The sequence below is a fragment of the Lycium ferocissimum genome, chromosome 8 (assembly GCF_029784015.1).
Source record: "Lycium ferocissimum isolate CSIRO_LF1 chromosome 8, AGI_CSIRO_Lferr_CH_V1, whole genome shotgun sequence".
NCBI lineage: Eukaryota > Viridiplantae > Streptophyta > Magnoliopsida > Solanales > Solanaceae > Lycium > Lycium ferocissimum.
This window is the reverse complement of record NC_081349.1, coordinates 54,623,591-54,638,779: the sequence shown is the minus strand read 5'-3', so window position 1 is coordinate 54,638,779 and position 15,189 is coordinate 54,623,591. Positions and strand designations below refer to the sequence as shown.

The following is a 15,189-nucleotide window of genomic DNA, read 5'->3' as shown; positions in this document are numbered from 1 at the left end:
TAAATTTGTCTCCCCTACTTCGAACCATCCAATTGGTGATCTATATTTTTGCCCATATAGAGCTTCATACGGGGCCATCTGAATATTGGAATGGTAACTAGAACACACTAACTGGTTATCCCGATTTCCTTATAGTTATAATATCCATCTCGATCATTCCTTCGTTCCTCAACGACATATCTATATGTTCCTCGGTCTTTCCGCTTTGTTTATTTATTAGCAGACTATGAACTCTGCAATATTTCTTCTTTTGATCTATCAAGGTCATGATACATCTTTATTACCTCTGAATAGATCATCTATCTTTGCTACATTTGATATAGGCTCGACCTTGATATCTTAGGAATCCACCTTCCTGAGATACTCTTTCCTGACTACCCTTTCAAGCTTCGGTTTTTAGAGATATGCCATATCTAGAATACTATATCTTTACTCAAGTTTTTCGACTTATATCATATTATTTTCCATTGCTATCCTCGCCTACACTACGCTTCACAAGTTGAAGCCCTATAATAATCTTGACAAGCTTCTCATATACTGGTATCATTTGTGGGATACATAATTCTATACCGTTCTGTTACCTCCCAGAATGAATGTATCTATCTTGGTTCTAGATTTATCCTTATTCTTATTAGTACATACTCTCAGCAAATCAGTAACTAATCTTAGTTGTGACTATTCATCGTCTGAATTTATCTAGTCAGTTGCACATATTTGTAACGAGTCACATATGCTTGTAGACATACTGATCCTGGATGGGCCTAAGCTTTCATCAAAAGGATCTTCATATTTTCTTTATTGTTCTTCCAAGATTAACTTTCTCCTATTATTCGCTTTCCCTATTTCATCACCGTGATGGTATCCCAATTTTATTCTCAAAATCGGCCCTGATTGTTAATGTTCCTTCTTCTCTTTGCCACATAAACACTCGGTCTTTAGACAAACCACTTTTAAAATACAATTTTTTTCTCCTTAATGAAGGGTACATCTTATATCAACTCGCGACTTCCAACTCATTCATCTACCATCACATAACCAATTCCTTCAAAGCATCGTTCACATCCTTCATTAGCTATTCAGCCTTATATTACTAACTCAATAATCTTGTGTCAAGAGGATTTCTGAAAAAGAATCTTTCTGTACCTTAGTCCTAACTTTGTCTTATATCCATATATCCTTATACTCGTACCTCCGTACAACATCCTTGCCAATATACTTTATACGATAAAAAGCTCTTGTCGATATCTGGCTCTTCTAGTAACGTACATCGTTCTCTTACCTCTTCTACCCCTTTATACTCATAAATCATTAGAATATTTATACTCAAGGGTCATATTTATACATATACCTATCCCTTCCACTTCTTACTTTGAGAACAAGTTACAACCCCCATCTGGTCATACTGACACCTTATTAATGAAACACTTTGAAAGGGTTAATCGACTTAAGTTTCGCCCAATCCGACTAGCAATATAAGGAGTAAACATATAGCAACGTGGAACTCGGATCAATCAATGCATACACATCATAAGGAAATACTGGCAATATACCTATAATAACATCGGGGGAGAACTCAAGATCCTGTCGTCCAGCTAGTGCATAGATACGGTTCTAAGGACTGCTCAGGCTAGATGCTCCCCCTCTTTTTGCCTAGCTAGTCAAACTCATACCTCACGATCATTTAAAATTCCAATCATAAGGCTCATATGCTCCTAATTTCTCTCGGCTATTCTGGTTTCTCATATCTTCGTACGTCTGAATCTGTTGGACTTCTTAACATACTTTCTAAGTCCTAATTATGAGCCTCTGGCAATATAGACTTAATGAATGATATCCTCTCGAACACCTACTCTTCTTTCCTTTTTATTCATAAGCCGACATTGCTCTCACTTTTCTGTTGTCAGGTGACCTTCACCACATCTGTCGGAAAATCAAGGTAAGCCTTCTTATAAGGATCACACCCATCCTTTTTACTGTTGCATGGTCTTTCATCACATATCTTTTAAAAATCAATTTGAAATTCTAATGGAAACCCAAATAAAACTCTGTAACGCATTTCCCGTACGGTTGGAAAAGTCCTTTACTCTCCTGGTTGGATAAATGCTATCGTAACCTTTAGAACTCCCAATATCTAGAAAATTATTGTAACCACAAGTCAACACACGCGACTGCCTTTCATTCCTAGTCCCGAGGTTCCTAGTGGTAGCAGAAATGTCTTAATCATAATTACCCATAGATACTTCAATTATTGATTTCCTTAAAATCCCCGATTGTCGATCTTTAGAGGATATCCCATAGTAATCGCACATAACATAAAGAGTTCTACTAAGATGATCCGCATACCTGTGACCGGCCTGTCCTGATCCTGGTCTTGGAGACTGTATAGTGAAATATCCCTCTCATCATCCTCCCACCATCTACTCGTCTGACCCTCCTCATCTCCCCCATCATAGTCCGAAGGATATGAATACTCTGGCAACTCCTGATTAACTGAAGGCCAAGACTGACGGCTAGAATACTCCGTAAAACTTACACTTGTGCTGCTCTGACGTAATGCTCAATCATAGGAGAAACTGGAGGGCCCAAATCTGGTGTAGCCTCAGGAGCCTCCTGCTCCACTGGTGTCTCATATGAACCCTCAGACGGGTCCGTTCATAGCTATCCTCTGACGGATCCTCCTCCATAGAAGTCACAAGCTCTAGGGGAATCGTCTCAATATCCTCAAAAGGATCTGTCTAAATGGAGTAACTAAGACTCCTCCTAATCTGTCCTTGTTCCCGAGGTCCGGAGTCCACCCTGGGGGCCTTCCTTGCACCCCCACTATCAGAAGCCGCCCTCTTTATCTATATCAATCTGCACTTACCTACAGGAAAAGAGGGTTAGGAACGATCTTTCCTAGACTCTGGCTCTATTGCATGATCTAAGATAGAAAGGAAGGTCAATGATTCCTAAATGCCCCGCATCCTTCCGTTTATAAGTGTGGCGCGCTTCACACCCATAAACAAGACTCTACTGGACACGGTCTGTAGAAAACCCTAGGACAGAACTGCTCTGATACCACTTCTGTCACGACCCAAGTCGATGAGTCGTGATGAGTGCCTGATCATTACCGACCAAGCACCCCTAATCTCGTACTTGCATCTCACCGAGCAACCTGGTGGACCATAAATAACTTATAACTGAGCTATACCATCTCTTGTAAGATCAATACCATAGACTCTGCATCGAAAACTCACAACCAACGCATATATATGAACATACGTGCTAAGGATAACAGTGTAAGCCGACTAGGCCGCTACGTATGCTGTACAACAAAAATAAGAGCTGACAAGGCTACATAACATCCCAACTACATACAACTGTCTACAGACCTCTATGGAGTACGAGCTGTAGAAAAGACAGGATAAGGCCCTGTCATACCTATATATACATGTCAAAATGGCACACCAAAAGGGACTGCAGCTTCGAGTCAAGTGGAGCGCACTGTCTGTAGCTGAGCGGAAGGCCTACTGAGCTGGATCGCTGTCCGGCTACACTCGAACTCGCGGGCATGAACGCGGTGCCCCAAGCAAAAGGGACGTCAGTACGAAACAATGTACTGAGTATGTAAGGCAAAGGATAACTGAAACTAAACTGAAAACAATACAATCTGGAGGCCAAAGAATGCCCTGAATATCTCACCTGACCTTTCTCATATGACATGCAATATAATGCTATTATATATCCCGCTGACCAAGTGGTAAGGCAACTGAAAAATCTCCGCCGTCGGCCGGGCAACTGCCTTACCGACCCGGACCCCGTAGGCAATAGCTATCTCAATGACCAAGAGGCCGGGCTAAAAAAAAATGTCTCACCGACTAAGTGGCCGTGCTAAAGAAAATGTCTCACCGACTATAATATATAATATAAAATATATATATATATCATGCATATCGAAAAACAACGTCGATTGTAACATGTCTCTTCTGTCTCTCGATAAACTCAAGGACATAGGGAAGGGATATGGCCCCTCAGAAAGAACAACATAACACTCGGAAACTAAGCCACAATATGACAAGCTCTACTTTGACAAATCTCTAGTCATAAGGTTTTTTACGCTCCTACTATATATGGAATCATGCCAAGAAAAGAAGGAACAACCTTAACATACCTGGAAGTTCACTTCTCGACTTTCCAACCTACTTCCGGTCTCGCAATCTACATATAAAACCATTCATACTATTGTTAGGCTTATCGTCGTATGCTTATCGTAAGCCTTCAAATTAAACCCTTTTTAGAATCTGCCGAAATTCGGGAAGCATCTGCCCTATATCTTCCACTCCCTCCAATCTTCAAAACAACTCCCAAAGCACAATAAAACATCAACAATTCCATAATCAAAAGATTACATTCAAACCATACTCAATTTAATCCTAGAACTTGTTTTCATAATCAATCCATAACAACAACTTCATACAACCCCTTATACACTCGTATACGACAATTCCTTAACATCATTATTATCCCTCATAATAAGATTATGCTAAAAACATACTAAGAATTATAACTCAAGTTAATTCACAACTCAAAATATCATCAAATGCATATTTGAACTTTTCCTCCAATTTTCTTCTCCTCAAATCTTAACATAATTACCAAACAAACTCATAAACATGAAACTAAGATGAAATCTTACCTCAAAATTCAAGAACACTTCAATTCCGTGGTTACTCCACCTTAAAAATACTCACCCAAACATCTTCAAGAAGAGGAGACAAGTGTAGACCTCACTAGGAACCCTTAACCACTTTAATCTTCACTTTGATCCTTGGTTTGGGCTTGGAAATATGTTGGAATATGTTTGGAGAGGTTTCTAGGACTTCCTAGGACTTGGGGATATATTAAAAATGAAATAAAAATGACCAAAATTGTCATATAGACTTGTAGGAATATGTGTGCATGTTGTGAAAGTTGGAGGATGTTCTAGAGGATTTGAGATATGTTTAGGGGGTTTGGATATTGGATGAATGTTGTGGGAGGTTCTAGAGAGGTGTGAAGATGAGAAATGGTGAAAAATTAAGTGATTTAGGTGACTTAAGGGAGTATATATAGTAGTCCAAATCGGGTTGGGCTGATGGGCCGAAATTGGTGGGCCTTTTAAGTAGTTTCTAGAATTTCCGCGTAGGTTCGTAGGCTTCTGACAGTCCGTTTTAAAATGCCCATGACTCCCTACTCCGATGTCGTATTGACAAACGGTTTGTTGCGTTGGAAACTACACCCGACGAACTTCATTTTAGGATCTTGAAACACCTCAAAACTCCTGATATCCCAGGAGTTATACCTCTCTGAAGTTGACCTAAAATTTCTGTCCAAAATTCTGCCAAATTTTCTCAAATTTTTGACAAACTTATTTTCTTCGATTTGGTCGATACCAAAACTTTTAGACACTTGCTTAACACTTGTTAAGAGTATTCCTTAACCCTATAACGGTTCCATGACCTCTCCGAACTTACGTTAGTTTACTCACGACGCAAACGACTCGAAAATTTTTCGAGGTGTAACAAAAAGTATCAGCCGAACTTGATGTTAAAATATTATGAAACTAAAACTTTGATGATTTTATAAATATATTCATAAATTATATAAGTATATGATAAATAAAAAATTGTATACATATAATCAGGTCAGTTTAGCTTCAGTTTGATTTTTTTTAGTTAAAACCAAACCAAACCTATTATGGTTGTTTTTTTTTCTCAATACCAAATCAAATCAAACTAAATCACTAATCGCGTTTTTTTTCCGGTTTGGTTCCGTTTCGGTTTGATGCGGATTGTTGATTTTCTTTATACACCTCTACCTGCCATTATTTTAGGATTTTTGTGTTCTTTCTAACATGGCTCTGATACCATGTTAAAATCGAGATATGGACGAGAATTTTTTAGAGACGAGAATAATGAGAGAATTCTTTCTGTTTTGCATTCATCATAATGACCTCCTTATATACAAGTAAGTCTTCCTTACCCTAGTTTAATAAGGTAACCCTATTCTAATAGAACTACACATCATATATTACCATAAATACAACTTCATCATAAATAGACCAAACCTATTACAACTAGACTAGAATAGGGTTTCACCGGCGCAGCACTGACGTGACGGACAAACTAGTCCGGTCACATCCGGTCTCAATATTATCTGTCATGATTTCTAAATATAATTGTCTCAAATTATTTGGCACTTTAGAAGTTCAAGACAAAATTAATTATTTTTTCCCATTTTATCCTTAGTCGTAATTGTCCTTGAAGACTACAAACACTTCAGTAGAGTAGATATTTAAGGGAAATGAAGAGAGATTATATCTTAAGACATAAATATGGTACTAAATTAGTCACAAAAAAAAAAAAAAACTCCTGATTAATATTTTCTTAAAGGGCGTGCAAAAAAAATATTACAGATAATTTGAGACTAAGGGAGTAGTATCACATAAAATAGAACATAATGAGAACTTTAATACTCATAAGTTTAACATATTTTTAACCGTAACAAAATGATTATTTTTTTTAAACCGTCCGAAAACGTTGTCAAAATAACTCACCTGCATTTTGTCTGAAATGAGCAATTGTTGATTAAGCATTAATTTTCTGCTTTTAATCTTTCAACTATTGCTCCATATTACCATTGAAATATGGATTAAGCATAGAACATTTTAATGGCTAACCTCAAATACGAGACACGACTTGATTATATTGCTTCTTTGACTATTGTCGCTTTTAGGAACTAGAGTCTGGCTAAGTGCATATGAACGAAATTAACTCATGAAAATATGAGTCTAACTCACCCCGCTCATTTATTAATTCAAACTATTTTGACTCGTCCTGATTCAGTTCAACTCGTTCATTAGGAATTCAAATTCAGCTCAACTCGTCCATTTGAAACCCCTAGTGAATACTCTTCATACCATTTCCTATACACATTGGTGAATATTTTTCGATGCAATTGTGCTCTTTTTTCCATTCGGATTTAAGTGCTAGGCGAGGGTGTTGTTTGTCTGAGAAAACTTCGTAAATGAAATATATTTGACATAATTGAAGAATTATTTCTTGGATTTGGATGCTCATGGAATTAGTGATTCATGGTACAGGTTGCTGAAAGTAACATGAGTCGACTGAGTTTAAGAACGTTGATTAAATAAATGGGGATTTGATATGAATACTCGTAATCTAATGGTTAATTATGATCCAGTTTTTATATCCTGTGTTTTATTCTATCCAATTTCAACCAATTCGTCCCGTTTACCGCCACTCCTTTGGACAAATGCAAAGTTAAGTGTTTCAAATAACATACAAATGGGTGATTGATGTATATATACATAAGAATAGGGTATATTTATAAAATATGACGATATTTTTCAGTTTACAAAACATAACAATAGATTTCTTACAAAACATATACAAAAATTTCGCTCAAAATTTTGTGTATGAAATATGTATACCTCGCTCAAGACTTAGAATCCTCACATTTTTTGTGTATGAAAACTGTATAGAAATGGTATGAAATATGTATATAACTGTATAAAATTTGTGTAAATTTCATGTTAGGCTTTTGGAAATTTAATACAACTACAACAACATTGTATACAACTTTCATACAATATTCATACAAATTTAATGCAGTTTTGAATCACGCTTCGAAATTCGGACAAAATTTAGTACAACTAGAACATTATACAACTTTTGTACAATATTAATACAAATCTCTTCATTTTCTAACAAAATTAAAAAAAAATAGATTTTCTGTTGTTATCCATGAGGTAAAACAGGAAATTACAATCAGGGCAAAAAGAGAAAGACTTTGTCATCGTCCTCATCGTTGCAGCCGTCGTCATCGTCGCAGCACACCATCGTCAAGTGGAAATCCAATCTTCAATTGTTCTGATTTTTAAATGGAATAATTTAAAGCTTTATTTCATTCAAATTCCAAACTTCTCAACCAAAACAATGGAGAATGAGCATACAACTTATATATCCATTATTATATATAAAACATGAGTCAATTGAGAAAAGCTTTTCTGCAGACCCATCAATGACGCTAGGTGTCGAAAACGAGAGATATAAGATGAAAATCTCATCATAAACAGATCTACAACTACTGTTTTGTAAATACATGGAATGAAAACGGGGAGAAGGGGAACGGAAGGGTGGGGTGGCTGGGAAAAGGGGAAGGGAAGAGTGGGCTTTTAATTTTTCTAAACCTGGTATGTTTTGTGAATAAGGAAAAGTATTCTTATGTTTTTTTAATATAGTGCCTTAAGTAGTATTATTAGGTCATTTTCCCATAATGGAATATATTACTTACCATTTTACTTATTTTGAAGAAAATGCACCATTAACCTGTCTCCACCCTAAAAGTTCGCTCATGAGGTAGTAATTATCCAAGACCATATAAGAAGACTAATAATTCGTTGAACCAATGTGAGACACTATACTTAGTTGGAACTCTTTAACACTCGTCATTTGTTCTAAGTTACCAGTATCAGCCTACTATATACTCATAATTTCTTAAACAACCTCAGAGACTAAATGCTTTTATCCACTGTGCAAAGCATAAGGGTGAGATGGTCTAAATCAGAGGATGGCGGGATGAAATTGAATGTGGATGGATGCAGTAAAGGTAATCCTAGAGTTGCAGGAGCAATTATTAGAGATCATGGTGGCCATATGGTAATGGCCTTTGCTTCTTTCGATGGCATTTGCAGTAATAATGTGGCAGAAGCTAAGGCTATTTTACAAGGAATGAGCATGTGTATAGACAAAGGTCTCCTTAAGACTATTGTTGAATCTGATGCTATGCTGATGGTTGATATAATCAATAGAAAGATCAATGCTTCATGGCAAATCCATAGCATCATCAATCAAATTTGGTCTTTGATGCATAGAGGATCATTTTTGTTTGGTTACACATCTTCAGGGAAGGAAATGGCATTGCAGATCAGATGGCTAATTTGTGTTACTGACAGAGGGCACATTATCTTCACTGAAGATCTCTCTTTCCCAAGAGCAAGCTATAGCTTCAGTGAAGCAGGATGGAATACCAAATTTCAGATTTAAGATTAGAAAGAATGTTTTTACTAATGACTAGTACAATGAGTCTTTCTTGTGGTACTCAGTTAACTTATATTGCTATGTGCTCACTGTACTCTTTTGCTTCTCTTGTAAAGAAAGATCCAGTCATTGTGCAGACTCTGTTCTTGATGCAGCTGAACTGTCTGCTTTGTAGGCTAAGGTTTATGTCCACCTTGTAATCCTTATTTTTATGTATATACTGGGCCTCAACTATGGTGGATCTCTTAACTGAAAAAAAAAAAAAAAAAAAAAAAAAAAACACGACTATAGTTTTGCTCCACAACTTTCACTTTGCTGCTTGGGGTTTGTTCAACTGTTCAAAGAGTGGAAAGCTGAACCATTGAAAGAACTCTAATATGCAGTTACGGTGCAATCCGTACAAAGGCTTTCCCGCAAATTTACATCACTCACAATAGTAATACAACAATCTATCCCTTATTTTTTACTGTGACCCTAACCTTACAGTTCCTGTGACACCAACCACAGTGGTTGTATAAAATATATACTAAATATAAGAGAAATTTGATGGCCAGTGGGAAAGAAATGTATCGAGCGAAAACGTTTGACATTCAGAGACTTTGAAGTAGCTTCAGTGTCTCATCAATATGTTTTTCAGGTTGGAACTGATTGTTATATATGAGTTGAACGACTCCATTCTTGTCAAGCACATAAGTTTCTCTTCCGGGCAATGCACCAAAAAGGTCTCCCGGGATTCCCCACTCCTTTCTAACCTTGTCGCCTTCGTCACTCAGCAAGGTATATGGAAGTCCGTATTTCTTTGCAAACGCCTGTACAACCCAAATACCTTGGTTATAACAGTTGGCAATATACACAAACAAAAATCCAAAAAAAAAAAAAAAAAGGATGAGAAGAATATAAGAAATTTGAAACATGATGAGCTCGAGTACATCCTTGACATGAAAAGTATAATTTTGACAGTGTGCCAATAGAAATCCAAATCAATGCAGCTGGCAAAACTAATTATCTGTGCAATTTCCCAAACAAAGTAAAAGTAAGAAATCACGTGTTGCTTGGCTGATGATTATTATTCCATTAGAAACAAGAACCTGATTAGTAATTTCTCTGTGAAATCAAACCATCAGGGAGTTCAACCAAATGCAAACTTTAGAATGAGACTAATAGGAACAGCAAGGTTAATGTAATCTGATTTGATAATAAGAATCAGAAGTCCAGATAACTGACTACCTAACAGAAAAATGAACTTCCGCCAACTATTTTTATAACCAATCAATTAAATCGATAATACCTTGTGGGATTCCGGATCGTCACCACTAATCCCAACAACTTCTGCTCCAGCTTTCTTGAATTTTTCATAAGAGTCCCTAAAGGAACATGCCTGTGAAAAAACGTTCACACATTGGTTATTACGAAGGTAACTTTTTATGTATATGCTATTGAAGCATAAAGAGTATGGTTTTTCCTTTCAGGAGTAAAGCACGTAAATTCTAGTTAAAAAAAAAAAAAGGAAACAAAATGAGAAGAATGAGGGTTATCTCTAGAACAGTTTCAAGCAATAGATCTAGCTTTGTATTTTAAACTTGTCTCTAATTGAGCAGTTCCCTATATGGGATTAGACTTAATTTATGTCTAGCAGTAATCTTTTTCACTGATAACGCACTGCTTGGAAAGCATGTCGACTCATTCAGAATTCCACCTCCCCTTGGGCGAAGACCATACTTACTCCGTACTTCACTTAAACACCAAAAACCCCACATGACTACTCCTCCATCTATAAAAAAAATTTCCACAAGGTAGGAATTGTTCTCAGTTAGGCCTAAAATGGAACATGGGCTATGGCCAACTAGTTAAATTTTGGTCTGACCATTGGCCCCATGCCACACTTCTATCAGAAGCCTAGTAGCAGGACCTTTACCAAAACATCACGACACTCACACTCTCTTGACACTCACACTCTCTCCAACTACATCTCTAATAGCTCATGGAACCTGTCAAACTTCCCTTTCGAGCTACCACCTCAACTCGTTTTACGTATCCAAAGTACGCACTTCCCTCTTTTCGATAATCGCCATGACAATTTCCTTTGAACTTCTCACTTCAACAGGCACCTTCTCAGTCAAATCAATGTATAACGCTCTACGAACACCCCAGCCAAATGCATCATTCGCTTGGATTTGGCGACTCAAAATCCCTCCAAGATTACGACATTTCATGGCTTGTATGCCACGAAGACTTCCAACTTCTTACTATTACCACCACTTAGGTTTCATCCCTTCTGATGTCTGTCCATTATACCACCAGGCAAGTGAAACCATCAAGCATTTGTTTTAAGAATGCCCAGCAGTAATGAATCTTTGATCTCAACTTAATGCTACCACTGTAATGACAAAATCAGCTACCCTTCATCATCACCCTCTCAAATGCTACATCTTCTGATTCATACGACAGATACGTCAAACGAACTCAACATACCGAACTCCATTCTATATCCGTTCGTTTTATGGCAGATATGGCTCCACCGTAACTAGAAGCTCTTCTGTGACACTAGCACGCCCCTAACTAAACCTGCTAGTCTCCAAAGAGCTGATGAGTTTTATTATGTAGCCCTTGACCATCGCAAAACTGTCCCAAAAATCCCCCTCCAAGTGAAATAGCATCCACCAACATCTAACACCTTCAAACTTAACACGGATGGAGCGACCAACATAACCACAGGTCTTAGTGGCCTGGGAGGGGTTGTTCGCGATTCTAAGGGTAACTGGAGTAAAACGTGAAAGTTTTACAACAACAACAACATACCCAGCATAATTCCACAAGGGGCGTCTGGGAAGGTAGTGTGTACGCAGACCTTGCCCCTACCTTGGGAGTTAGAGGTTGTTTCCGATAGACCCTCGGCTCAAGTAAAAAAGAAAACAACGGGAGTGAAGAACCCATGACAAAAAATACTAAAGAAAGCATGACAGAGCATTCTTGAAAGGGACAGTAACTACAACAAAACGTTTTTCATTGGTCTTGTAAATGTATTTTCAGTCACAACACCATAGAAACAGAGCTTCTGGCACTTAGTGAGGGACTACGTCTAGCTTTACAATACAATCTAAAACGATTGGAAGTGAATATTGACGCAGCAGCTTTAATCCCTCTGCTGAATGCAACACACTCACTTTTCTTTAACATTATATCTGATTGCAGGTGCCTCCTCATGCAGGGTGATCCTCCCCGAAAACACATGTATAGGGAGCAAAATGCAGTTACAACCAACTTGCAATACATGCCTGTGTTTTGGATGAGTACCACTCAATAACGCTTTTTGATCAACAGCCCGCGATTGCTGTGCCGGCCTACTTAGCTGATCAGTTAGGCAAGACAACTACTAGACTCGTCGTTCCGACTTCAGTGCCGCTACAAGACATCCTTCATAAAGATCACTGCTCGACAGGACCAGCAACCCAAAATCCCCCTTTTTGTAATGACTCTTTAAGTCACTCTCCTCCTCTAGATGTTTTAGTTAGTCATGAGTGTGCACTCTTTGCACACTCAGATATTGATCCTTATACGTGTATTTTGTTAAGTTAACATATAACAGTACTTTGTTTCTGGAAAAAAAAAAAAAGGAATAAATGAGGTGACCACAGAAAATAGAGTAATGACTCCAACATAGATATTCTAAGAAGTTCGAAGTGCAGTACAGCTATTCCAGAAAGTCCAATCTAATAAACAAGTCACACATTGATCAAATTTGGAATTCAGCTTTGGTTGTGATTGGATTTGTAGCCTAATGGTAGCATCACTTAGGTGAAGGGTTCCCATTCCTCTAAAAGCTTTTCCCTAATTTCAAAGAAGTTAGTAAAAGAAACAATTGGTCATTCACATCTATTCAGCTAATTGATTTTAATTCCCAACTCATGATACCACCAGGACCTTTCTTTGTGCAAATCTTTTGCATAAAATGAAGTCATTGTTTGGATTACACTTCAATAAAACCAACAAAATCATGCTTTCAATACTTTCTTCTGTATTTTTTTGTCTATAATAATTACTCCCTTTGTTTCAATTTATTTGGCTTGATTCAAAGTACGAGGGTCAAACTAACTAATGTCCAGTGTGCTCTCGAACATAGAATCTTCAATTTCTTAAAATGAAATTAATATATTTAGAAACTACATAAGAAGTACTATAAGCCACAATAGTTAACAATTCAAAATATTTAGAAAGTATTTGAATATGGTAAAAAAAAAATATCCTTTTGACTGTCCAAGTAGTAACTAACACAAATAAAATGTTCAACCCAATGTAAAATTGAACCCAATTTAAACGTAATTTGTGGTGATTGGACTATACCTGTTTGGTGCAACCAGGAGATTCATCAGCAGGATAGAAATAAAGCACAACAGGCTTGCCTTTGAACTGGGAGAGGCTCACATCTTTTCCATCTTGATCTTTTAATGTGAATGGTGGAGGCACTGAACCTTTATCCACCTACATAACATGCCACAATTCCAAATAAGGTTTAAAGTAATCATTACTCCCACAGTCTCAAATAATTTGTCATTTTAAAAGTTACAAAATTAATTATTTTTTTCCATTTTATCTCTAGTAGTAGTAGTTGTTGTTCTTAAAAACTACAAACACTTCAATAGAATAAATATTTAACCTTTAGTAGTCCCTTCGTCCATTTTTACTTGTCTTATATTGACTTGGCACATCCAAAGAAGCTATAAATACAATGATAATTTTACTATATCAATCCTAATTGTCATGATTGAAATCAATCAAACATACTTTAAAAGTTGTACAGTCAATCTACTTAAGTACATCGGGCAAATAAAAATGATCAGAGGATAAGTAATTGTTACTCCATTAGAAAAACTACAAGTATCTCAATTGAATAAATATTTAATGAAGACATATTGAATCTTGAGACAAAAATGAGGGTAAAAGAGTCCAAATATATTTTCTTAAAAAGCGTGTTAAAAAAACACCACATGTACTTTGAAACAAAGGGGGTACAAAGCAAAAAAAAAAAAACAAATGGAAAGCTAAGAGAAAGTAGTCAAGATAGTGAAGCAGGGGGGAAGCAATGTACCTTAGCAAAAATGGAACTTTTAGTTGAAGAAGAAGAAGAAGAAGAAGAAGGGGTTGTTAAAGAAGGCAAATGAAGGAGCTTAAGACCATAAAAATTAGATTTTGATGATCTTGAGACAATGCTTAGATTCCGACTGAAGAGTATTTTAGGGGTTTGAGAATATTGGAGCAGTGAAGGAATTAGAGTATGCTTTGTTGCAGAGAAGGACATAGAAGCCATTTGGATTTTTTTAAGATACTTTTGGTAAATGAGCAGAGATGAAGATTGTTGCTTTCTAGTTCTATTCTAGTATAGAATAAGATCGAGTGTGTGCGTGGCAAAAGTGGGAATGGCCGCTTTCTGCGCGGTGGAGAATTGCTGACCCCAACTACCGACTAAGATAGTACCGTCAACACAGTTCCTACTACTTTGTCTTATTTTCCATTTTTTTGAGATCAAAACTCTACTAAATTATCAGGTTTTTATTATTTTCACACTTTAATTATGTCTAATTTATGTATTGTCCCTAAACTATAACTTACAGCTGTTAAACCCCTGCTCATTATTACCATTACTTTACTTTACTACCATGCTTCGTGGTCAATCACGGACCAAAAAAAAAAAAAAAATCAGATGGGCCTCATACTAAAAACACTAAACAATATTAAAAGTTTTAAAACTACGTATATATATACGTATTGGAGAAATATTTACGAAACGTAACGATAGTTTTCCTTATTTACAAAACATAACGATATATTACAAAACATGACCGATTTTCATATATTTTTCGTTTTTTTATTTTTTTTTCCAGAAAATATATATATTTTTTATAAAAAAAATATTTTTTTTAAAAAAAAATATTTTTATTTTTTTAAAAAATAATTTTTATATATATTTTTTAAATATTAATTTTTTTTTTTTTTTTGCTCAATGGCTTAAAAAATTACCTCATATTTCTATGTATGAAAGTTGTATGAAATGTGTATGTGTGAGCAAAATTTTTAATATAATTTTCATATACAAAATTTTGAGCGAAAACTT

At 36.3% G+C, this 15,189-nt stretch overlaps 1 protein-coding gene across 1 annotated transcript; it reads right to left on the bottom strand.

The window, feature by feature from the left end:
• Positions 1-9,434: 9,434 nt before the first annotated feature.
• Positions 9,435-14,538, bottom strand: LOC132068747 (peroxiredoxin Q, chloroplastic-like). The gene is made up of 4 exons (XM_059462438.1): positions 14,167-14,538; positions 13,422-13,559; positions 10,369-10,458; positions 9,435-9,889 (listed from the first exon to the last, which is right to left on the bottom strand). Exons 1-4 carry the CDS (start codon positions 14,383-14,385, stop codon positions 9,671-9,673), a joined length of 666 nt encoding a protein of 221 aa, XP_059318421.1. The 5' UTR covers positions 14,386-14,538; the 3' UTR covers positions 9,435-9,670.
• Positions 14,539-15,189: the final 651 nt, after the last annotated feature.

Coding starts and splice junctions, on each gene's coding strand:
- LOC132068747 (XM_059462438.1), bottom strand. CDS start 14,385: ATGGCTTCTATGTCCTTCTCTGCAACAAAGCATACTCTAATTCCTTCA. Junction 10,459..13,421: donor CTCCTGGTTGCACCAAACAG/GTATAGTCCAAT, acceptor GTTTTTTCACAG/GCATGTTCCTTTAGGGACTC. Junction 9,890..10,368: donor ACGATCCGGAATCCCACAAG/GTATTATCGATT, acceptor TGGGTTGTACAG/GCGTTTGCAAAGAAATACGG.